At 47.5% G+C, this 26310-nt stretch overlaps 1 protein-coding gene across 2 annotated transcripts in view; it reads right to left on the reverse strand.

The window, feature by feature from the left end:
* The window catches only part of BAIAP2L1 (BAR/IMD domain containing adaptor protein 2 like 1), a 109924-nt gene that overhangs the window by 16067 nt on the left and 67547 nt on the right, over positions 1 to 26310 (reverse strand). Inside the window, exons 4-9 of one of the 2 annotated variants that reach the window (XM_016945059.4) lie at positions 12458 to 12519; positions 12279 to 12350; positions 9438 to 9575; positions 7682 to 7834; positions 4342 to 4509; positions 2676 to 2823 (exon numbers count right to left, since the gene is read on the reverse strand). In XM_016945059.4, coding sequence (XP_016800548.1) covers positions 2676 to 2823; positions 4342 to 4509; positions 7682 to 7834; positions 9438 to 9575; positions 12279 to 12350; positions 12458 to 12519 — 741 coding nt within the window. The remainder of the gene's footprint in view (positions 1 to 2675; positions 2824 to 4341; positions 4510 to 7681; positions 7835 to 9437; positions 9576 to 12278; positions 12351 to 12457; positions 12520 to 26310) is intronic. The other variant, XM_009453667.5, reaches the window with a different exon arrangement.

Here is a 26310-nt window from a genome sequence, read left to right on the forward strand (position 1 = left end):
TTTTACCAATAAGAACCAGAGTCATCTGAATCACTGGGATGCACAGAGTATTACATACTTTAACTGTGTATTTTAGTTAACTGACAGGACTTCCTTCAAAGGCAAACGCCTACAGACCATCATCTTCCTCTGCTGGGCCATCCTAGTCATCATTCTGGAAAACTCTGTTCTTTTGCCCAATAGCTTCACACGCTGTGGTCCAGGGCTCTCTCTCACAAACAGCTTGACTGCCGCAACCTTCACACCATGGGGGCCTGTGAGACACCCCACGTGGATGGGTTGGGGCCATGGCACAGGTCTCGAGGGTCCTGGGTGCTAAAGACTGTGCAGAAGGACGGGGTCTGACCAGTGAAGCAGCCGGCAACATCTGCAGACAGTCAGTGGCTCCAACTTTTGTTTTTGTCACTGTGTCACCCAGGCTGGAGTGCAGTGGCGCGACCTCAGCTCATTGCAACCTCCGCCTCCTGGGTTCAAGTGATTCTCGTGCCTCAGCCTCCTGAGTAGCTGGGATTACAGGCTTGAGCTACCATGCCCAGCTAAATTTTAGTATTTTTAGTAGAGACGGGGGTTTCACTATGTTGGCCAGGCTGGTCTCGAACTTCTGGTCTCAAGCGATCCACCCGCCTTGGACTCCCAAAGTGCTGGGATTACAGGCGTGAGCCACTGCCTCTGGCCCCAGCTTGTTGAAATATAGTCAACAGAATTAAGAAATCCAAGTTGGAACTTAAGTTCTTCAAAGAGCATGAGATGCTCTGTTAGAGATGATGAAAAACACTGATTAGAATTCAAACCAGCTGGGCATGGTGGCTCACACCTGTATTCCCAGCACTTGGGGAGGCCCAGGCAGGTGGATCACCTGAGGTCAGGAGTTCGACACCAGCCTGGCCAACATGGTGAGGCCCCATTTCTACTATAAATACAAAAATTAGCCAAGCTTGGTGGCGCATGCCTGTAGTCTCAGCTACTTGGGAAGCTGAGGCAGGAGAATCGCTTGAATCTGGAAGGTGGATGTTGTGGTGAGCCGAGATCGCGCCACTGCACTCCAGCCTGGCTGACAGAGTGAGACTTGATCTCCAAAAAAAAAAAAAAAAAAAATTCAAACCAAGCTTATTGGTAAGCTTAATAATCATAATTTTGTCATGTTGATAATTATGAAGTGCTGGGAAGGGAAGAGCGTGGTCCCTTTAAATGATACAGAACTGTGGAATGAAAGTGCTGGGTAGAGGAGGGTGTGGTCTCTGGCTAGGGTTCCACTCCTACAGACCTAGGTGAGGACAGGCATTTCCTGCCCAAATGTTGCATTTCCCAAGACCACCCTGGCCTGCCATGTCCCCATCCTGTGCCTATAAAAACCCTCAAGACCCTAAGCAGGCAGACACGCAAGCTGCTGAACGTTGAAAGGAGCACGTTGCTGGAGGAACAAACACAGTGGCTAGGTGTCAAGAGGGAGGCACCAACAGGCTGCAGCACGCTGGCAGGCCACTGAACAGCAGAACAACACAGAGTTGGGCTGTGACAGTTGGCCAAGGTCACTGAGTGGCCCGACTCCAGGGGAAAACCTCCCCACTCTATCCCCTCCTGACTTCCCCCATCTGCTGAGAGCTACCTCCACTCAGTAAAACCTTGCACTCATTCTCCAAGCCCACGTATGATCCGATTCTTCCGGTACACCAAGGCGAGAACCCGGGATACAGAAAACCCTCTTTCCCTGTGACAAGGTAGAGGGTGTAATTGAGCTGGTTTACACAAGCCACCTATAGACTAAAACTAAAACTAAAAGAGCTCACGGTAACATGCGCCCACTGGGGCTTCAGCTGTAAACATTCATCCCTAGATACTGCTATGAGGTGGGAGCCCCATAGCCTGCCCATCTGTCTATTCCCCTAGAGGTCTGAGCACCGGGGCACTGAAGAGGCGAGCCACATCCCCATCGCAGGCCCTGCAAGGGGGACAAGGGAACCTTTCCCATTTCAATGTGAACTTTTACAGCTTATTTTATTGCAAAAAAAGTTTTATTACAATTGCCACCAAATATGGAACACACAGCGAGGCTATGCATGTTTCTTATTTATTGATTGATTGACTGATGGATTGGCTGAGACAGAGTTTCCCACTTGTCACCCAGGCTGGAGTGCAGTGGTGCGATCTCAACTCACTGCAACCTCTGCCTTCTGGGTGTAAGCGATTCTCCTGCCTCAGCCTCCCGAGTAGCTGGGATTACAGGCAGGCACCACCACGCCTGGCTAATTTTTTGTATTTTTAGTAGCGATGGGGTTTCATCATGTTGGCCAGGCTGGTCTCAAACAACTGACCTCAGGTGATCCACCTGCCTCGGCCTCCCAAAGGGCTGGGATTACAGGCGTGAGCCACCGTGCCTGGCCTCCATTTATTTGTAAATAGATAATTCTCAACAGTATGTTTACTCTGGATAAACATCAGTCAGTACGTAGAACTGATAAATGTCAGAGAAATGTATCACTTATCAGAGCGTCTCACAGTCTAGTCCTGTATTTCTTCTGAACTCACGCTCTGCAAAGCCAGGGCTGAATGTATCTACCATACCTGCTTGTTTACCTCCAAACCTTGCAATACATTTATACAAAATATTTATTTCACAGCTTATCTTAAAACAAATGTAAAAGGTATCTTCAAATAAATCAGACTGAATCTCTTACCTGTTGAATTATTTACCCTTTGTGAATTCGGGGCAGCCATGGCTGGGTTATTAAACATATCGATCAAGGGACTGGTATATGCTCTGCCTGAAGGAGCAGGGGGCATCTTTGGTGAGCATTTAGAAAGGGTGTCGTAATCTTTCCTAACCTGTGAAAAATTCTTTATTAGTCCAATATTAGTATAATGCAGAACCGGAATTACACAGATTCCCAAGGCTGTTTTTTTTTTTTTAAATAATAGGCTATTTATTTATTTATTTATTTATTTTGAGACAGAGTCTCGCTGTGTTGCCCAGGCTGGAGTACAGTGGCACGATCTCAGCTCACTGCAACCTCCGCCTCCCAGTTTCAAGTGATTCTTGTGCCTCAGCCTCTTGAGTAGCTGGATAACAGGCACGCACTACCACATCTGGCTATTTTTTGTATTTTTAGTAGAGACGAGGTTTCACCATGTTAGCCAGGCTGGTCTCAAACTTCTGACCTCAAGTGATCCGCCCGCCTAGGCCTCCCAAAGTGCTGGGATTACAGGTGTGAGCCACCATGACTGGCCACATTTCAGGGGGTTTGAGATGGGCAGAAAGAGTGGATCCATGTGTTCAAAGTACCTGCTGCATCCCAGTCTCCACATAGAGCCCAGGTTCAAAGATCAGCAAACTACAAATGTGCGAATTCATTACTGTGAATACTTTGATGCCTATTTTTTTTTCCTGAAGTGCCTTACGTTGTGATGAATGCCATCAGAGTGTGTCTAATTTATTCTGAGACACCTATACTTCCTTCCTTGGGAGTAAACTTAGTTGGAATGATTACAAATAAAAACAGTAAGTATGGTTGGGTGCAGTGGCTCATGCCTGTAACCCCAGCACTTTGGGAGGCCGAGGTGGGCGGATCACGAGGTCAGGAGATCGTGACCATCCTGGCTAACATGGTGAAACCCTGTTTCCACTAAAAATACAAAAAAATTAGCCAGGCGTGGTGGCGGGTGCCTGTAGTCCCAGCTACTTGGGAGGCTGAGGCAGAATGGCGTGAACCCAGGAGGCGGAGCCTACAGTGAGCCGAGATTGCGCCATTGCACTCCAGCCTGGGTGACAGAGCAAGACTGTGTCTCAAAAACAAAAAAAATAAAAAAACAAAACAGTAAGGATAAAATTTCCAAAACAAAGATAATAGCGCCAAACATAGTATAAAACATGTGCCCAACTTATGGTGGCTCATGCCTGTAATCCCAGCACTTTGGGAGGCCGAGGCAGACAGATCACGAGGTCAGGAGTTTGAGACCAGCCTGACCAACATGGCAAAACCCTGTCTCTACTAATAATACAAAAATTAGCCAGGCATGGTGGTGCGCCCCAGTAATCCCAGCTACTGAGGAGGCTGAGGCAGGAGAATCACTTGAACACGGGAGGTGGAGGTTGCAGTGAGCCGAGATCACTCCACTGTACTCCAGCCTGGGCGACAGAGCAAGAAAGACTCCACCTTAACAACAACAAAAAACAAACATGTGCCCAGCTACCTTCGCCCGTAAAGGTAAGGGGATAGAGGTGTGAAAAGGTGGTCCTGGAAGTAATAAAGGGGGACCTGTGATTCCCACCAACACAGGCAAATTTGGCCCAGATCAAGTTAGGAAACACACGATTGAAATCTGGAAGAGAAAACTGGCTCCTACCACATTGCTTCTCTCGATCATGGGTGAAGCCTGAGGAGTTCCGGACACGGGGGTAGAGGCTGGGGTCTTTATTTCTTCAATCATATTCATGATTTTCTCTGGCACTTTGATGGCATCAACACAGGTCTCCTGCCACCGAGGCAGCTTGGAATTCAGTAGTTCTGCAGACTGCAAAGCCAAAAGAAGAAGACTAAAGACAAAGAAGATTGTCTGAAGAGCTGAGAAAAATGACATCACGTCATATCGCTGATAACAGATTACTGGCTTAGCACCAGGAGTGTGGGGGCCCTGGGTTAAATTCGGTGAGCACTTTAAGCACCTAGAGGATCAGCTGTGTCTCACCGGCTGAGAGGGGCAAAGGCTCTGACTCAAAAGGAAATTTCCTGATCCCTCAGTGTGAATACAGAGCATGGGACTAATACGGGGATGGTAAATGGTTAAGAGCAAGAACAGAAACTCAAAGGGAGGGAGGGAGCAATCTGTATGAATCCCGTTTTCCAGGTGGCCCCAGAGACGCCAACCATCACTTTCTCCCTCCCACTCCTACTAAAAGCAGCACCTCCAACACAGGCCACCGGCCCAGGAGTTGACTCTGACCGATTCAGACATTAGAGAAGTGAATCAGACACTGTCCTGATAGTCTGTCTATGGGGAAGAGGGACTGTGGGTGAGTGGTGGGCAGTGCTGAGGGACGCCCCCACCACAGGCCAAACAAGGTTTTGCAGAGCAGACCTGACCAGCAGGGGTGAGAACCAGCAACCCTGGAGGCAGAGTGCCCCTCCAGCACCCACAAGCCTGGCTCTGCTCCTGACAACTGGATTCTCAGAGGCCCCCCAAGCGCTTCCAGTGAGCACCTTTTCTGAAGAGCACTCTGGTTGGGAAAGGGGAGGCAGGAGCCTGTCCTGCGGCTGTGTGCATGGCAGTCACACTGCTTTTACTCAGCCTCTGAGTTTATCAAGAGTGGTGGGGGGCTGATGTCAGTCCTGGGGAAGGGCAAAGACCCCCTCACACCACCCCTGTCTCCAAATGCCACCCCACCCCCAACTATCACCCTGACACTCTGCAGCACCGTGGACCAGCTGCTTGGGCCTGCTTCATCCCAACTCCACAGAAAGGACTGAGGCGCTTTAGCTGAATTAAGGGAAGCCACAAAACCAGTTTTCAGATACTCGAAGAAACTTCCAGCATAGAAACGAGCAGATTTGGTCTGCGTCACTCTAGAAAGCATTACTGGGACCGATGGTTAAGTCTAAGAAAGACTCTGCTGATAACTGGAGCTCCCTGAAAAGGTGCTAGGCTGCCTCATGACACGGTGGGGATATCACACAGGAAGAGAACCTCAAGGTCACCTCTGTCCTCTCCAGCCTGCGACCCCGGTGCCACAGGATGCCCTCACTCTGGGAAGAGAAGATTCTAAAGTGAACTCTACATTCCCGAAACTAGTACAGACATGCTGTTGACAAAAGTGATCACCTAATACAGCAACTATTTCCTTTGCTGTAACCATTTTCTTCTTCTTTTTTGAGAGAGGATTTTGGCTCTGTCACCCAGGCTGGAGTGCACTGGCACAATCACAGCTCACTGCAACCTCGAACTCCTGGGCTCAAACAATCCTTCCACCTCAGCCTCCTGAGTAGCTGGGGTCACAGGTGCACATCACCACACCTGGCTAATTAAAACTTTTTTTTTTTTTTTTGGTAGAGATAGGGTCTCGCTATGCTGCCCAGGCTGGTCTGGAACTCCTGGGCTCAAGTGATCCTCCTGCCTTGGGCTCCCAAAGGGCTGGGATTATAGGCATGAGCCACTGTGCCTGGCCTGCTGTACTAATTTTAAATCTTATTTAGGGAGCTGAATATTCCTTTTTCTTCTTTTTTTTTTTTTTTTTTTTTTGAGACAGAGTCTTGCTCTGTTGCCCAGGCTGAAGTGCAGTGGTGTGATCTGGGCTCACTGCAACCTCAGCCTCCTGGGTTCAAGCAATTCTCCTGCCTCAGCCTCCTGAGTAGCTGGGATTACAGGTGCTCACCACATGTGATTAATTTTTGTATTTTTAGTAGAGACAGGGTTTCACCATGTTGGCCAGGCTGGTCTCAAACTCCTGACCTCAAGTGATTCACCCACTTTGGTCTCCCAAAGTGCTGGGATTACAGGCGTGAGCCACCATGCCCAGTCCTGAATATTCCTTAAAGTTGTAAAAAGTTTATAGAAAATACAACATTTGCATACATACAAGGCCAAAGTATTTTTCCTTTAAAACAAAGACAAAGCTGACTTATATTCAAGCTCTTGCAAAGCTTCTCCTATATTGGAACACTCTCTAACTTTACTATGAACAACAATGAATTTCTGACCTCAACCAGTGCTAGTTTTGGATGTTTACAAAGGCCCAACAGAGTTCATAATTTAAAACAAAGGAAAGGAAATGTGACATGTGTTGCATCATGATTCCTGGGGGTTCGAACCTCACAGTTGTGTGTGTTGGAAGGAGGGTGATGAGGTCATTCAGTTGAATAAACCAGGAACCAATACCACCAAGAGGAATGAACGCATCACTGAGCCCAGATGTCCTGATGTGCGTGAATGGGGGCCCGTGGGCTGGGGCAGAGCTGCCCGTGACCCCCGGACACGGACCCATGAAGGGAGCATCTCAAATCGCCCAGGTGGGGTAGACCTGGGCCCGCTGGGACTCACCAGCAGCTATGGTGAAGACATTGATGCTGAGGACACATCAGAAAGGGCCTGGGGAAAGCTGACTCGCAGGTGAGAAGAGCAAACACGTGCTATTTTTCAATGATGAAGCATTATTTTATGAAGGACTTTAAATATGGATGTATTATTAATTAATTAAACATTATACATGGACGTTTGACCATTTCAGCTGTATTTCTATAAGTTTATATGTTCAAGTTGGCCAAACACAGTTTCTCTGGAATCTTTTCATTGGCAAAATGGCCCACTGCTTTATATTGGGCATGTGTGGAAGGTGAGTGGCGTGCATGTGTGTCTATCTCTGTATGTATGGACTGATTGAGACAGGGTCCCGCTCTGTTGCTCAGGTTGGAGTGCAGTGGTACAATCATGGCTCACTGCAGCCTCAACTTCCCAGGCTGAAGGGATCCTCCCACCTCAGCCTCCTGAGTAGCTGGGACTACAGGCACATGCTACCATGCCTGGCTAGTTTTTTTATTTTTTATAGACACAGAGTTTTGCCATGTTGCCCAGGCCCACCTCAGCCTCCCAAAGTGCTGGGATTACAGGCGTGGGCCACAGCCCAGCCTTCTGGGGCATTTAAATATGAAATAAAGTTATTAATACACTCAAGGCAATTTGCCACCACACCCACCTGTAAGTGATAATAATGTATGTGGTTTGCAAAGCCACAGTGCTTATCAACCAGAAAGCAGAAGCGCCTCTTCTCTTCAAGCAGAGCCTCTTTGCAACCATCTGCAATGAATTTCTGGATTTCACTCTGACGAGAAGTAACGGTCTCCACATACTAAAAAAAAAAAAATAATAATAATAATTATATAAGCATGACATAAGCATCAGATAGCGTGCAGCCTGACGTTTATCTTCTGCCATCTTTACACCTGCTTTATTTGAATAATAGAGTAAATACATGAGAGGAAAGAATGCTGTAACCTGACCTAAGTAGATACCATCATTCTCCTTGAGGTCCCTGACTCGTGTGCAGAGAGAAGTTGCCCAAGGGCTTGACATTCCCATGGGGCAATTTGCACAAATATTACTTTGTACTCCAGAGATATGATTGTATCCTACTGGAAAGCACCACGGGCTTTGGAACCAGAAAGTTCCAGGTTCAAACCCAGTTCCAAATGCCAACAATAGGTGACATGCTTTGGCTGTGTCCCCACCCAAATCTCATCTTGAATTGTAGCTCCCGTAATTCCTATGTGTTTCGGGAGGGACCTGGTGGGAGGTAATTGAATCATGGGGGCAGGTCTTTCCCATGCCATTCTTGTGATAGTGAATAAGTCTCACAAGATCTGATGGCTTCATAAAGGGAGTTTCCCTGCACAAGCTCTCCTTTGCCTGCTGCCATCCATGTAAGACGTGACTTGCTCCTCCTTCCCTTCCACCATGACTGTGAGGCCTCCCCGGCCATGTGGAACTGTGAGTCCATTAAATCTCTTTCTTTTGTAAATTGCCCAGTCTCAGGGTATGTCTTTACCAGCAGCATGAAAATGGAGTAATAAAATATGATTTAACCTAAGCCTCATTTTCCCCATCTGTACAATGGGAATAGTAACACTGATCATGGAGAGTCCCTTCTTCTTTCAGAGCCAGGATAAAAAGCCCATGTTTTGGCAGGAGGTCACTGATTAATTATACTTAACTCAGGGAAACTCTACAGCCTTCAGCTCTCAGTCAAAATGCTTATTTTTAAAAACTGATAGATTATATATTTATAGGGCACATGTGATAATGATCAAAGCAGGGTCCTTGGGTGCCCATCACCTCAAATTCTTATTATTTCTATGTGTTGGGGACATTCCAAGACCTCTTTTCTAACTATTTTGAAATAATGCATCGCTGTTAACTATAGTCACCCTACTCTGCTATTGGACACTAGAACTTATTTCTTTTATCCAATTGTATGTTTGGACCCATTAACCAACCTCTCCTTCATCCACTCCCCAGTCAACACAATGACCATCCTCAGCTATCTAGAGAATGACAGGTAACCATCATTCTACTCCCCACTTCCATGAGATCAACTTCAAAACTTTTTTTTTTTTTCAGATGGAGTCTCATTCTGTCACCCAGGCTGGAGTGCAGTGGCATAATCTCGGCTCACTGCAACCTCTGCCTCCCAAGTTCAAGCAATTCTCCTGCCTCAGCCTCCTGAGTAGCTGCAACTACAGGTACCTGCCATCACCCCAGCTAATTTTTGTAGAGGCAAGGTTTCACCACATTGGCCAGGCTGGTCTCAAACTCCTGACCTCATATGATCCTACTGCCTCGGCCTCCCAAAGTGCTGGGATTACAGGCGTGAGCCACCGCACCCGGCTAACCTCCTCTTAAACTGTGCAAATTGTCAACAACAAAAGAAAACAAGATATTGTTGAAAAGCTCACCTCAACTTCTTTGTGTTCATATTTGAGTGCGTTTCGGCTTCCCTGGCTTTTCCTTCTGATCTTCTTCAACTCAGCTTGGGATTTCTCCAAAGACTCTAATTTATTCTTGTGTTCTGTTTGGTATCTTTTTAGAGTTGCCTGTAAGTTAAACGGCTGTGCTTATTTTACTGCGGCACCACATTAATTGTCACACAGTTGCCTTTACTCACACTTCCACTGTGTGTGGCTCAACGGGGCCCTGACACCCTCACTTCACACCATCCTCACACTGGCTGGGGCCCCCACACCCACACCAGTTCACACCATCCTCCTGCTGGCCGGGGTCCCATGCCCACACTTCACACCATCCTCATGCTGACCAGGGCCCTCACCCCTCAGTTCACACTGTCTGCATGCTGGCTGGGACCCTCACCCTGCAGTTCACACCATCCACACACTGGCTGGGACCCTCACTCATTTCACACCATCCTTACACTGGCTGGGACCATCACCCCGCAGTTCACACCATCTGCATGTTGGCTGGGGACGCTCACCACACAGTTCACATCATCCTCACACTGGCCGGGGCCCTCGCTCCTCATTTCACACCATCTTTACGCTGGCTGGGACTGTCACCCCGTAGTTCACACCATCTGCACGATGGCTGGGACCCTCACTCTGCAGTTCACACCATCTGCATGCTGGCTGGGACCCTCACCCCACAGTTCACATCATCCTCACACTGGCCGGGGCCCTCACTCATTTCACACCATCCTTACGCTGGCTGGGACCCTCACCCCGCAGCTCACACCATCTGCATGATGGCTGGGACCCTTACTCTGCAACTCACACCATCTGCATGCTGGCTGGGACCCTCAACCTACAGTTCACACCATCCACACACTGGTTAGAGCCCTCACCCCTCAGTTCACATTGCCCCCTTCATGCAACTTTAATGTCTTGGCTTTGTTCTAAAGGTTACTGTTTAAATGAGGAGCCCCCGACCAGAAGGCAAGTCTCTAAGGACATCTTCTCTTTCTTTTATTCCTTCTTTCCTCAAAGGCTTTTTGATGCTGGGTGGTTAACTTTCTTCTGCCACCCAAAGTCTCAAAGTCCCATCCAAAGCACTTAGCCACCAAGGTGGTTGCAGCAAGCTGAGATCGCGCCACTGCACTCTCTGCCTCCCGGGTTCAAGTGATTCTTGTGCCTCAGCCTCTCCAGTAGCTGGGATTACAGGCGCACACAACCACGCCCAGCTGTATTTTTAGTAGAGACCAGGTTTCACCATGTCAGCCAGGCTGGTCTCGAACTCCTGACCTCGGATCCACCCGCCTTGGCCTCCCAAAGTGCTGGGATTACAGGCGTGAGCCACCACGCCCAGTGAACACAGGGTCTTAAACGGACCCGCGTCAGAATTCAAATCCCTGTTTTCCCTATAATCTGTGAAGTGCAGATAAGAAGGGTGTCTGGCCGGCACGGTGGCTCACGCCTCTAATCGCAGCACTTTAGGAGGCCGAGGCAGGTGCACCACGAGGTCAGAAGTTTGAGACCAGCCTGGCTAAGATGGTGAAACCCCGTTCTACTAAAAAATACAAAAATTAGCCGGGTGCAGTAGTGGGTGCCTATAATCCCAGCTAATTGGGAGGCTGAGGTAGGAGAATCGCTGGAACCCAGGAGGCGGAGGTTGCAGTGAGCCCCGAGATCGCGCCACTGCACTCCAGCCTAGGCAACAGAGCAGGACTCCATCTCAAAAAAAAAAAAAAAAAGAATGGTGCCTATGTTTTGGAGTTTCTGAAGGGATAACAATTAGATAACATATGTAAATCACTTGGCATGAAATGCACCTTAGCAGCTGTCCGGGTCCTGTGGCCTCCTGCCAGGAGGGTGCAGCCAGGCAGCAGTCCTCACGAGGACGACAGGGGAGGGATGATTCCAGGGCAACTCACACACTCACTGCCACATAGGGGTCTGGGTGAGCAGAAAGGGGACTTTGAGTGGCAGGAGAAAGTTAAGTACTCTATAGAGCAAGGGAAGATGGCAAGAGCCCTCAATACCAGGGCTGTAGGGCCACCCTGAAGGGGACCTGGAGAAACCTGCTGAAATGGACAAAAGTGGATAGAGAAGGGGCGCCATGCAGGAGCGGTCTCTGCAGATGGGCCAGGGCACACCGGGAGCCCCGGACGGTGCTCTCCCGCACACCACCCACAGCCTGAAGTGCTGCTGGCTTAGGAAGTGTTATGTCTGCATCAGCTGCAGTGACAGAAGCACAAATGTCCTACAGCGTGAATGTGTTCTGTGAAGACAATGCTTTCTGGAAGCAGTGTGATTTCCTGCAATACTTTTTCCTATGCCTTTTTTTTTTTTTTTTTTGAGATGGAGTCTTGCTCTGTCGCCCAGGCTGGAGTGCAGTGGCGCAATCTTGGCTCACTGCAACCTCCGCCTCCCGGGTTCAAGCCATTCTCCTGCCTCATCCTCCCGAGTAGCTGGGATGACAGGCATGCACCACCATGCTCAGCTAATTTTTTTTGTATTTTGAGTAGAGATGGGGTTTCACTATGTTGGCCAGGCTGGTCTTGAACTACTGACCTCAAGTGATCCGCCTGCCTTGGCCTCCCAAAGTGCTGGGATTACAGGCATGAGCCACCGCACCTGGCCCCTATGCTTTCTAGTAAGATCCCAAGTGTTAGCGAAAACCGGCCCACACAGCCCAAAGAGAGCTTGTCGGTTTCATGCATCTGGGCATCATCAACACGGAGCTTCTCTCCTGTCTGCTGCTGCTGAGTCAACAGTGGGAACAAGTTCTCCCCAGGCTGGGAGGTCAGGCAGCCCAAGGCTGGGGCTGGAGGAAAACCATGCACTTACATTCATATATTTCACGTCAAGTTCTATCTTCTTCTCCAGCTCATGGATAATCTCTTTGTGGAATTTTTTAAACTGTTAACAAAAGGAAATAAATTCATACCAGGTTTGAGATTTTAAGCAAAATAAGTTCTAAAACCTGAAATGAGTGTATTTTGTAAATAGAAACACAGATCACGTACATTTTCATCAAGACTCTCGTTGAGTTTCTTGTGGGTACTTGAAATCTCTATGAGGACATGTCCTGGGAACAAAACCAGATATGTTAGCGGGAAGCCATTGCGTATTTTTTTGTTTTGAAATGGAGTTTTTGCTCTGTCGCCCAGGCTGGAGTGCAAAGGCACGATCTCGGCTCGCTGCAACCTCCGCCTCCCGGGTTCAAACTATTCTCCTGCCTCAGCCTCCCAAGTAGCTGGATTACAGGTGTGCATCACCATGCCCGGCTAATTTTTTGCATTTTTAGTAGAGACAGGGTTTCACCGTGTTGGCCAGGCTGGTCTTGAACTCCTAACCTCAGGTGATCAACTGCCTTGGCCTCTCAAAGTTCTGGGATTACAGGTGTGAGCCGCCGCGCCCGGCCCATTGCACAGTTTTGTAAAGTATTAGGAAAAGTGAAACAGGACAGGGAAACACAGAAATACACTGTCCTCAGGGTCTCTAAGCATCATCCCTGAGACACATCAGGAGCACAACAGGGTCCCCACAGTGGCTTCCAGGGGGACACAGCTGAGAGCAAACAGCTTCTACAACATAATTAATCAGACAAATGCAAACTCTCTTCAAATTCACATGAGTCTTTCTGTTCTGTCTTTTGTTTTTTGAGACAGGGTCTGGCTCTGTCACGCAGGCTGGAGTGCAGTGGCACGACCTTGGCTCACTGCAGCCTCCACCCTCCTGGGTTCAAGTTATCCTTCCACCTCAGCCTCCCGAGTAGCTGGGACTACAGGCGTGCACCACCACACTCAGCTATTTTTTTGGGACATTTTGTGGGGAGGGTTTTTCACCATGTTGCCCAGGTTGGTCTCGAACTCCTGACCTCAAGTGATCCGCACACCTCGGCCTCCCAAAGTGCTGGGATGACAGGTGTGAGCCACTGTACCTGGCCCACGTGGCCCTTTCTATATGCACTTTTTCCCTAAGCCAAGTTCTATATATCTGATTTAAATTTTGAAATTGTCTCACAAATGATTACTTCGGTCATCACAGTAGCTAACTCTAGGAATAAAAAATGATTTATTTTTATCGAATCCCCAGAGTAATCTGATTATCTGTCAGGCACGAGAGATAAAGGCTATTTCTTTTTTCTCACGTTAGTTCTTACAATGTTTTGGAAAATACTAACGCCAGGGGAACCCGCAGCAGGAAGAGTGCTCAGCCCTGCCTCTCCTGGGAATACACCAGCCCCTGAAACCAAGCACAGTCACGTGATGGGCAGGATGCTCCAGGACAGAGAAGCCTCACCACCAAGGGCAGCAATCACGCCCCCGGGTTTGCAATCATATCTCTGCAGTGAGTGGCAGTGCGCCAGCTCTCTGCCACCTTTCTACACGTGACATCTGATAAAGGTGAACAAGGGCCTCTCTTTGCCAACTTATCTGCAGGAACCAAATGGGTTTCCTAGGGTCTGACACCTAAGAAATGGAGAAACACATAGACTCATCTGGAACCACTGTTACCACCACCATCAAACAATGCCGACCAACATCAAGATGTGCCGGCGGACCATCCTACAGCTCAGCGGCCAGATAAAAACGAATTCCAGGCCGGGTGTGGTGGCTCACGCCTGTCATCCTAGCACTTTTGGGAGGCTGAGGTGGGAGGATCGCGAGGTAAGGAGTTCGAGACCATCCTGGCCAACACGGTGAAACCCCGTCTTTATTAAAAATACAAAAATTAGCTGGGCATGATGGCGCGTGCCTGTAATCCCAGCTACTTGGGAGGCTGAGGTGGGAGAATTGCTTGAACCTGGGAGGCAGAGGATGCAGTGAGCCGAGATCGCACCACTGCACTCCAGCCTGGGTGACAGAGTGAGACCCTGTCTCCCCGCCCCCCAAAAAAGGAATTCTAGTGGGGAACTGAGAGGCTGCAGGGGAGGAATCGGAATGAGGACTGTGGTAGAATATGGGGAGAGAGAGAAAGCACAGACTGGACTATGGCCTCGGCTATGATCACCATACAAATGACCCTAACATGTCCTGTTCTAGGTACATCTGAAGACATCTGAGTCTGACACTGGCCACCCAGGCTTCCCTTGTCCCAGCTCAGGATTCAACCCTTGCTGAACACGACCACACAGACGTCCCATCGGGCACACCTCATCCTCGACATGTCTCAAAGTGACCTCTCTGGCTGCCCTGCATTCTCTAATTCCAGCTCTCAGCTGCCAGCCAGCCAAGGATCAACTTCTCGCCCATGTGTAATACCTGACAATCCCTTGGGGATAGGAGGCCATCATCGGAGCCACCTGTAGGGTGCAACCATGTCCCTTCCTAAGCTCTGTGGTCTCTTCCCTGCCCAGGACAGAAGGCATGGGGAATGGCATGTGAAGTCACCAAGACATGTTCACCAGGTGATCTGTTCCACCAGAGATGGTGGAGGATTCTCCCATCCACCCCCAGCACTCACGTCCCACCACGTGGGCTTTCGAGGAGGTCCTCTCTCATGCCTGCCCAGCCCCAATGCCTGCTTCCATCCCTCATCCTCTCTCTGGACTCCCAGCTTGTTCTTTCCCAGATCACCTTCCCCACAGATGCCAGGGATCTTTCCAAAATGCAGGCGTAACATGTCGCTCCCCTGCTCCCCCCATGGTGTTCCAGGGAAACCAGCTTCCGAGCTGTACTTCAGAGCCCTCTGCAAACAGTGCTACCTAGACAAGGTGGGGTCAGAGGCTCTCAGATAAGCAGAAATTGCAGGGTTTGTGACAGGTATATAACCTAGTCCTTAAGCCCTGTGGGATTTTACAGCGCTCTGACGGAGTAACTCAATGGCTAAACACGGGGAGTAAAGACAGAACCATCCCACCACTCAGGGCTCCACCCTCCAAGTAAGCGAGCTTCCCACTCCACATCCTTAGCAACGCTGGCTTCATCTTCCAGAACGGGGCATGAGAAAACCGACAGACCAGAATTCTTCACAAAAGCCACCTTCACACAGCCAAGAGCATAATTCCATTAATATGCCATTTTATAGCCCCTCAGTCATTTCAGATACAAACTCAGTTACTTTCACATCTATTTTAAACCCACAAACAATTCCTCATTGGGGATGAAATATAAACAACAACAAAACCCGCTCCAGTTATTTAGAAAATCAGACACTCTATTCTTGGCAAAGGAGATCTACTTAAAATACATAAATAAATAAACATCTAAAAATAATGTGGCTCAAAGCATTCGGTGATTTGAGCTAGAGGAAACACATTCACATTTTTTCCCTCATACTGTTCTCTTTCATGAACTTTATTTCCACAACCTTATATAATGTGGATCTCTGGGAAGCATGGTGCCAAAACCAAGGTGTGTGCTAGGGTGGACGCCAACACCGTTGAACCTGGTGCTCTGGCCTGGCCGGGCCTCTGGGCACGCTCCATGCTCCTGCCCGTGGCTTCCCGCAGCTTGGCGGAGAGGCACAGTGAAGCAGCTCTTTCACTCTGCGGGCAGGCAGGCAACACCTGGCCTTGTTATTCCTGTCCCTCACTGCTCCTGGAATTCAGATGCCGACCTCACAGCAGCTGGCCGCCGCGGAGTCCGCGGTCACAGAAAGGATTAACACACATCTTGGCTGCGATTCTGCAAGTAGCCGAAAGAGTATCTTGAAGCGGAAGATGAAAACACCCTTTATGTTCAATCTGCAGAAGTTTCATCTTAAATAGAGCAAGTGTTACTTTATGTTTAAAATGCGATGCCACATGGGTTTGTTTGCTCTTAGTTCGGTAACCTACTTTTTCAGAAATTACATTTGAAAAGGGGGAAAAAAAAACCCGGAGGGTGGGGCGAAGCAGGCACAGCCTGGACTCAGAAGAAGCAAAGCTAAGCATGCGCCCCAATAAGAAACACACCACTGCTGTGCACACTGGGGCGCCTGCTTCCTTTTTCCCCCGGTTATGTTTGGAGTCACCCTTTTGGGAAGAAACTCAGCGCCGTCATTACAGTACTGTGATTCAGTCTGAATAAGTGGCAATATACACGTATTTCAAAAGCAAGAATTCAACATAACTCGAAGACATTTTCTGCCATCAATTTTTCCTCAATATTCGCAGAAATAATTCACACAGAGTGTTAGAGCTCTGCGAGAGCTTGTCTAGCAGGTTGTGGAAATCTCCAACAAAAAAAGACTGGTTAATGGTGGTATCACTCTGATTTTAGAAACTGTGAACAAATATGCCCAACATTTTGGACACTATTGTGTAAAGAGATGCATTTAGCCAATAGGTGGTATGGAGTTAAAACAAAAAAAGAACAAAATTTCAGGAAGATTATTGGTATGAATGCCTAGAACATTTTCATTGGAAACACAGGGCCAGGTGCGGTAGCTCAAGTCCCAGCACTTTTTCGGGTTCAGGCGGGAGGATCGCTTGAGGCCAGGAGTTCAAAACCAGCCTGGGCAACACAGTGAGAACCCCCCCCACCATCTCTACAAAAAAAAATTAAAAATTAGCTGGGCTTCATGGAACATGCCTGTAGTCCCAGCTACTCAGGAGACAGAGCAAGACCCTGTCTCCAAAAAGAAAAATAATACAGTCATTGGACTATTAATATATTTTCTTCATCAGTTCACAGTACAAATTTAGAGGAACCAGATGGAGATTACTAATGCACCTGAACTGCATAGGACATGTAGGCATAAAGATTCTTTCCATTTATATCTGATCATGGATAATCAGAACCTGCTTCATTTCCAGAGAACGCAGAGCAATGCCTGAGTCATGCACTACTTCCTACACATCACTACAAGTGGAGTCAGACAGTAAAAAGTGGAAGCGGCCAATCTAGTACTGTTCTAAAGCTATGCTGCACAGATTAAAGTAAAATTGATTAAAAATATCATTGGAGGCCAGGTGCAGTGGCTCACGCCTGTAATCCTAGCACTTTGGGAGGCGGAGGCAGGCAGATCACAAGGTCAGGAGTTCGAGACCAGCCTGGCCGATATGGTGAAACCCTGCCTCTACTCAAAATACAAAAATTAGCTGGGCATGGTGGCAGGTGCCTGTAGTCCCACCTACTAGGGAGGCTGAGGCAGGAGAATTGCAGAGGTGGCAGTGAGCCGAGATCAGGCCACTGCACTCCAGCATGGGCAACAGAGCAAGACTCTAAAATAAATAAATAAATAAATAAATAAATAATAATAATAATTGGAGGCCAGGTGTGGTGGCTCATGCCTGTAATCGCAGCACTTTGGGAGGCTGGGGTGGGTGGATCACTTGAGGTCAGTAGTTTGAGACCCGCCTGGCCAACATGGGAAAACTCCGTCTCTACTAAAAATACAAAAATTAGCCGGGCTTGGTGGCGCGTGCCTGTAGTCCTAGCTACTCAGGAGGCTGAGGTAGGAGAACTGCTTGAACCCAGGAGGCAGAGGTTGCAGTGAGCCAAGGTCGTGCTACTGCACTCCAGCCCGGGTGACAGAGCAAGACTTTGTCTCAAAAAATATATACATACAAAAATAAAAAATAAAAATGTCATTGGAAAAAGGACTGAATTTTTCTGACAATTTTCCAAGTTTCAAATGGGATGAGGAGAAAACAGTGGAAGTAAAAGCAAACCGCTCCCCAGCACACACACGGGATGCGTTAAATAAACGAGTGTGGGCTCTGAAGATTAGAGTCACCACACTGAATCAGTGCGGAGGCAGATGAGCAACCACAAACGTGATCAAATTTGAAAGGTTCGGTCAGCATCTGAGAACCTGCAGTCCCTGGACGCAGTTGGAAGTGAGGTGCCTTCCTGGAGTCAGCACCAACACTGCATGAGCAGCGGGGTGCAATGGCTCACGTCTGTTATCACAGCTCCCAGTTTTGGGAGGCCAAGGCAAGAGGATCGCTTGAGCCCAGGAGATGGGCCACACAGTGAAACCCCATCTCTCCAAAAGATACAATGATAAGCTAGGTGTGGTGGTGTGTGCCTGTGGTCCCAGCTACTCGGGAGGCTGGGGCAGGAGGATCACTTGAGCCCAGGAGGCTGAGGCTACAGTGAGCCAGGACTGTGCCACTGTACTCCGGCCTGGGCAACAGAGCAAGGCACAGTCTCAAAAAACCAAAACAAAAACACGTACAACCAACCAATGTGCTTGTAGGGGTGACCCCAAATAAGTGATAGGGTGAGCATTGCCTGGATCATTCCTCCGTGTCTAGCTGCTGACTTAAATAACAACGGCACCACATCCTAATCAATGTCTTACAAGGAGACATTGTAAGTTACTCTACACTGTGCTCAAAACTAACTAACTTAACTAACTAGCGGGTATGCCACAAGAGCCGGCTTGAAGGAGCTAGTACTGGCCATGAAGAAGCTCATACTGGGACAACTTGAGCACCAAAATAAAGGCAGTCTTATAAATTACAAGTCATGGAAAAGTCTAGGAATCTGTGAGTCCACAGTAAACAGATTAGAAAAAAGAAATGGGGGACCAGGGACAGCTCTTGCTAGAAGTAGAGTTGCACAGTGCCAATCAGTAAATGAAGAGGGAGTACAGAGATGGAAAATCATCACCACAGGGCAGGGAAGACTTGTCTGGACAGAAATCATCAACAGATGCTCAACTAGGGCACAAGTGTTGACAAGGAAAGAGAGGTTTGTATGGTCTGAAAGTGTTTTCCCCACAAATTGCTTACTAGTCGTGACAAAAAAAAAAAAAAATTAACTACACAGTGTAGAGATCAGACAACACCTTCAATGGACAATCAAAACAAACATAACAAATGAGAGGAAGATGAACACTGTGTGCTGAAATTTTACACTCAGCGGACATAAAATGACTTGGACAGTATTCCAGCTGAGAACACACAATCTGAATCTAATCAGGGAGATTTGGTATTTGAAAGTGAGGATCCCGGCCAGGCGCGGTGGCTCATGCCTGGAATCCCAGTGCTCTGGGAGGCCAAGGCAGATGGATCACCTGAGGTCAGGAGTTTGAGACCAACCTGGCCAATATGATGAAACCCTGTCTCTATTAAAAATATAAAAATTAGTCGGGTGTGGTGGTGCACATCTGTAATTCCAGCTACTTGGGAGGCTGAAGCATGAGAATTACTTCAACCAGGGAGGCAGAGGTTGCAGAAAGCTGAGATCATGCCACTGCACTCCAGCCCAGGCAACAGAGCAAGACCTTGTAAATAAATAAATAAATAAATAAAGCCAGGCGTGGTGGCTCACGCCTGTAATCCCAGCACTTTTGGAGGCCAAGGCAGGCGGATCACCTGAAGTAAGGTGTTTGAGACCAGCCTGGCCAACATGGTGAAACTCTGTCTCTACTAAAAATACAAAATTAGCCGGGCATGGTGGTGCACGCCTGTGATCCCAGCTACCTGGGAGGCTGAGGCAGAAGAATCACTTGAACTCAGGAGGCAGAGGTTGCAGTGAGCTGAGATTGCACCACTGTACTCCAGCCTGGGTGAAAAGAGCAAAACTCTGTCTCAAAAAAAAAAAAAAAAAAAAAAAAAAGTGAAGCTTTTGTATTCCTGACTATTCATCCTTGTTTAGCATTTCTGATGTGGGTTCGTGCCTGTGCCAATTCTTTATTGCACTACTAAATGGATTTACTTATTTCTTTTTAGAGAGGAATAAAATGATTTCATCCACCTCCGGCGGTTAATCCAGTGTGGTTGAGGGAGGTAAGGGGGAAATGGAGAAGTGTGTTAACAGGATAAATATTATTAATGCTTTGCTTAACAGTAAAATCTCTGGCAACCTCAATTTTAGAAAATGAGAGACATGGCTGAAGACTTGGAGGTGAAAAGCCAAAAAGAGCTGCAAGCAGAAACCCGAACATTGTTTTTTTTTTTTGGAGAATGGGTTCCCTTTTAGACACAGCACAAATATACCTTCATTTTATATATAAGTCTAGAATGGATTGCTCAAAAGACATTGATTTTTTTTCATACTAAAAAGTCAGAAGCGACTGCTGACCTCTGAGTAATAGAATACAAGATCTTTAGGAAGAAGAGCTCATGAGGAAGATGGGAAGGCTGGCTGAGGAGGCTGGAGAAGGGCCAGGCACCACGAAAGGGAAACGACTGGATGCAGCTTCAGAAGGCAGAAGGTTCTGTCTGGATCAGCCTCTATAGAGAACTCAAGGACACGAAGACGGGGCAAAGGTCACAGCATCCGCAGGAAGATGCAATGACATCAGACAGGCCTCTTAGTACCTGTGCATCCCAGGGAAGTTCCCTAACCTCTTTCTGCAGTATCTCTTGGAGCTGTCGTATTCTCATCTGTGTAGAGTGCCTGCTCCACAGGCTTCGGTAGGTACTGTGCTTTCCAGTGTTCTGGAGAGAAACACTGGCTGCTGAGGTGCCCCAGTCCAGACACATGGAGCCGATGGGTTCAATAATGCACTGGCTTATACCTGCAGTCCCAGCTACTTGGGAGGCTGAGGTGGGAAGACTGCTTGAGCCCAGAAGTTGGAGACCAGCCTGGCAACATAGCAAGATCCCATCTCAAAAAAAAAAAAAAAAAATTCATGATACACACCAACAAAAATGTGCCCACACACTCCTCAACAGGCCATTTTCTAGGACAGTACTTGTTTTCCGGAAATAAAATCCACACATGCGTTGTTCAGCCTGTAGTCACCATTTTTTGGTGCACTTTACACATATCCATCTATACACTCAGCTCGACACTTCTGTCATAGCCTTTCTTTCCCTAGTCCCGGAGTCCTCAAAGGAAAAACTGTCAATCTCCTATTATCTAAGGGAACATACCTGTATACTTTATTTTCCTCTATCTTTTAAAACCTTAAACAGAATACTGAGAACCTCAGTCTGAAGTGCTGACATTTCTCTTATAGTTTAAGTTGCATCCATCAGGATTGATCCATCAGAGAACACACACACATCTGGTCACCGTTGATGCATAAACAATCGCAAAGGCACTTCCGGTTTCCACTCCAGCACGTCTAAGAGCTTAGAGGTCGTCACTCCCTTATAATAAGAATAAGCTAAACAAATGGAAACAAGCTAAAATAAGAAACAGTAATTCTGAGATGCACGACAGGACTAAGCTCACAGGGTGAAGATGTACCCTGAAAATCGGACGGACAGGCTGACGCAGAGACTCACAGTTCACAGGGAGCAGAGACCAATGCTGGGGCCATTCCTGGCAGAAACTCTTACACCGCAGTGGAAGAACTGCTGGGGGCTTGGCATGGAGGAGTCTGAGAGTTGCAAACTTCAGGGGGTCAGTCTTTGCGGGCGGTCCCCACACTTTCATGAGTTTTATGTCTAGGAGTCCCACCACATTCTCAAGGGGAGGTTGGAGAAGCTTCCCCTGGGGCTTCTGGTAGAGGGGGTGGGAGGTAAACATTCTGAAATATGCTCAGAGCTTTGTTCTGTTCCAGTTATGTTCTCTGTACGGAAGGCCAGGCCTCAAGGGAATCTGCTGTAATAAAGCCTTATCTGACCAGGGAAAGGGCGACTTGCTAACTCCAGTCCCCTCCAGTCTTCCTGTCTCAAGTAAAGGGATTTAAAAAAAAAAAAAAGACTCAGAAACTCTTCCGAAAGGCATCCCAGGAACTCTGGCCTATCACCCCACACCCATCCAAACACAGGGATTTAAACATAAGAGGAAGATTCTTCCCCTCCCCAGTACTTGACCACCAAGTTATCCATCAACAGGGCTCCGGGATAATATCTGTGGATTACAGCACAGAGCCGTACGTAAGACACAGGCTTCATTTAGAAGAATTTTCTTGGGAAAACCAAAGACAACAGCAGAGAGAAAAAACAAGGACATCAGAGGAAAACCAAAGCCTCTGACTCCGTTACAAATACAGCTTCCTCTATCGTTAAATCCATGCTAACTCCTAGCCAGATAAACATAAATCCTCACACTAAAGGCTCATCTACCTCAGTTCCTATTATCTGACACGTCATGTTCAGCTTCTAAAAGCAACAAACATTATAGGCATGCTAAGAAAAAAAACCAGATTCAGATGTGGTAGAGAATCTGGAATTATCAGACAGAGAACTAACCACCACCATGACTAATATGCTGAGGGTTCTACTGGGAAAAAGTGGGCAATGTGCAAGAAGAGACGGGTAATGGAAGCAGAGAGATGATGTGTTAGTCCATTTTGTGTTGCTTATAAAGAACACCCGAGACTGGGTAATTCATTAATAAAGGAGGTTTAGGCCAGGCGTGGTGGCTCACACCTGTAATGCCAGCACTTTGGGAGACTGAGGTGGGCCGATCATCTGAGGTCAGGAGTTCGAGACCAGCTGGACCAACATGATGAAACCCTGTCTCTACTAAAAACACAAAATTAGCTGGGCGTGGTGGCGCACGCCTGTAATCCCAGCTATTCGGGAGGCTGAGGCAAAAGAATCGCTTGAACCCTGTAGGTGGAGGTTGCAGTGAGCCAAGATCGCGCCATTGCACTCCAGCCTGGGTGACAGAGCGAAACTCTGTTTCAAAAAAATAATAATAAAAATAAAAAATAAAGGAGGTTTATTTGGCTCTGGGTTCTGTGTGGTACCAGCATCTGCTTGCTTCTGGCGAGCCCTCAGGAAACTTCTACTCATGACAGAAGGCAAAGTGGGCACAGGCATGTCACATGGTGCGAGAGGGAGCAAGGGAGTGGGAGGGGTGCCCTCTCTGTTAAGCAAGCAGATCTTATGTGGACTAATAGAGTGAGAACTCACTTATTACTGCAAGGAGGGCACCAAGCCTTTCACGAGGAATCTGCCCCCATGACACAAATACCTCCCACTAGGCCCCCACCTCCAATAGTGGGGGTCACATTTCAACATAAAATTGGGAGGGGGCTGATATCCAAACTATATCAAATAGAAACTCAAAGATTCAAAAAGAAATACTAGAAATCAAAAACACTGAAATGAAGAAACAAAGAATGCCTTTGATAAGTTCACCAGCAGACTGGACACGACCAAGGGAAGAATGAATGAGCTTGAAGATATGTCAATATAAACTTCCGAAACTGAAATGCAAGGAGAATAAAGAACAAAAAATGAAACAATATCCAAGAACTGCGGGAAAATTACAAAAGGTGTAAATACCCACAATGGAAATACCAGGAGAAAAAGAGAGAAGGGAACAAAAACAATAAAAACTGATGTAATAATATGAGAATCTTCCAAAGTTACTGACAGACACCAAACCACAGACCCAAAAAGCTCAGAGAACACAGGACAAGATAAATACTAGAAAATCTGCACCTTGGTATACATATTCAAACTGTAGACTAGCAAAAAGAAAAAATTTTTTTTTTTTTTTTTGGAGACAGACTTTCACTCTTGTCATCCAGGCTGGAGTGCAATGGTGTGATCTCGGCTCACCGTGACCTCCGCCTCCCGGGTTCAAGCGATTCTCCTGCCTCAGCCTCCCGAGTAGCTGGGATTACAGGCATGCACCACCACACCCAGCTAATTTTGTATTTTTAGTAGAGATGGGGTTTCACCATGTTGGCCAGACTGTGTTTCAAAATCCTGACCTCAGGTGATCCACCTGCCTCAGCTTCCCAAAGTGCTGGGATTACAGGTGTGAGTCACCATGCCTAGCCAAGAAAAATCTTAAAAGCCAGAGGAAAAGAACACCTTGCTTCTAGAGGAACAATGATAAGAATGACATCAGACTTCTATTTACAAACCATGCAAGCAAGAAGAGAGTGGAGTAAAATACTTAAGTGTTGGAAGAAAAAACTCACCAACATAGAATTCTTCAGTAAAATCATCCTTCAAAAGTGAAGAAGACATAAAGACATTCTCAGACAAACAAAAACTGAGGGGACTGGTTACCAGTAGGTCTGACTTGCGAAAAGATGTTAAAAGAAGTTCTTCAGAGACAAAAATCACATAGGTCAGAACTTTGGATCTACATAAAGAAAGGAACAGGGCTGGGTGCAGTGGCTCACACCTATAATTCCAGCACTTTTGGGAGGCTGAGGCGGGTGGATCACTTGAGGCCAGGAGTTAGAGACCAGCCTGGCCAACATGGTGGAACTCTGTCTCTACCAAAAATATAAAAATTAGCCAGGTGTGGTGGCGCACACCTGTAATCCCAGCTACTCGGGAGGCTGAGGCAGGAGAATTGCTTGAACTCAGGAGGCAGAGGTTGCAGTGACCCGAGATCGCTCCACTGCACTCCAGCCTGGGTGACAGAACAAGACTCCATCTCAAAAAAAACAACAAAAAAAGACAACATTCTAGATATTTAATGTCACCTTTTCAGTGAGGTACAATCTAGTCTTCCAATACCTAAGGTAGTACTTAGTAAAGATGTCTCCTCCAAAAAGTATAACAAAGTATACAGGCCCGGCACAGTGGCTCACACCAGTAATCCTAGCACTTTGGGAGGCCAAGGCAGGCGAATCACAAGGTCAGGAGTTCGAGACCAGGCTGGCCAACAAGGTGAAACCCCATCCCTACTAAAAATACAAAAAATTAGCTGGGCCTAGTGGTGGGCACCTGTAATCCTAGCTACTCAGGAGGCTAAGGCAAGAGAATCACTTGAACCTGGGAGGCAGAGGTTGCAGTGAGCCGAGATCACGCCACTGCACTCCAGCCTGGGTTACAGAATGAGAATTCGTCCCCCCCCCCCAACACAAAAAAAAAGTTAGGTGGCATCCCTCCTCAGTTGACAACCTCCAGAGGCCCCATCTGCACCTGGGGTTAAGAGGTAGAGCCCTTGCCAGGACCCTCAAAGCCTTATGCGACCCAGCCTCATGCCTTCTGTCTGCAGACCTCATCCTCGCCTGCCCCTCAGCCATACTGGCTTACATGCGTGACCCAAGCCCACTAAAGCCTCAGGGCCTTTGCACTTGCCAGCTCCCACTAGAATGTTCTCCCCAGACACCTGCCTGATGAGTTCCCCCCAGTGCATGTCCCTGACCACCCTACCTAAAACAGCTGCATCCCACCCCTTCTCTCACTCAGTGGCCCCTTGCCTTATTACTACCTGGATATTAGACTTGTTTATCTGTCCACCCCACTAGAATGTTAGTTCCCTGATGGCAGGGACTTCTGTTTCATTGATTTATCCCCAGCGACTAGAACAATGCCTACGAGACAGGAGATGCTCATTTAAATGAGCACACTGGGCCACGTGCGGTGGCTCACGCCTATAATCCCAGCACTTTGGGAGGCCGAGGCAGGCGGATCACCTGAGGTCAGGAGTTCAAGACCAGCCTGGCCAACTTGGTGAAACCTCACCTCTACTAAAAATACAAAAAATTAGCTGGGCGTGGTGGTGGGCGCCTGTAATCCCAGTTACTCAGGATGTCGAGGCAGGAGAATCACTTCAACCTGGGAGGTGGAGGTTACAGTGAGCTGAGGTCACGGCACTGCACTCCAGCCTGGGCAACAGAGGAAGACTCTGTCTCAAAATAAATAAATAAATAAATATAAAATAAATGAGCACACTGGTATTTAAATATCAAAGAAAAACTACTGCAATTTCTTGATTATTAGACATTTGGTTTTATGTCATTTTCAGAATACCAAGGGATAACTACCCCGCCTACCCTCCCCAAACTAAGGGACAATTTTCCCCACGAACCAAGAAGAAACAAACCCTGTACCCAATCCCAGTACTCCAGTCTTCATCTTCCTCCCTGGCTCACGGCTCCACGATGGTGCCAAGGCTCATGTGTGGAATGTTACATTTTAAAAAGCGGCACACAAAGTCTATAGGCACAGGGTTTAATTATGTAAAAAGAGGCATTTAAAAATAATAAAGTTAGAAATTGAGTTTGATGTTTATTAGGTTCATTTCTCAGTAAAGGTATACATTTAAAAAACACATAAAGTATATTTTAATTCCCATTTTAAAATGAAAGTACGTTTCTAAACTTCCCGGGGGACTCA

The sequence above is a fragment of the Pan troglodytes genome, chromosome 6, assembly GCF_028858775.2.
Source record: "Pan troglodytes isolate AG18354 chromosome 6, NHGRI_mPanTro3-v2.0_pri, whole genome shotgun sequence".
NCBI lineage: Eukaryota > Metazoa > Chordata > Mammalia > Primates > Hominidae > Pan > Pan troglodytes.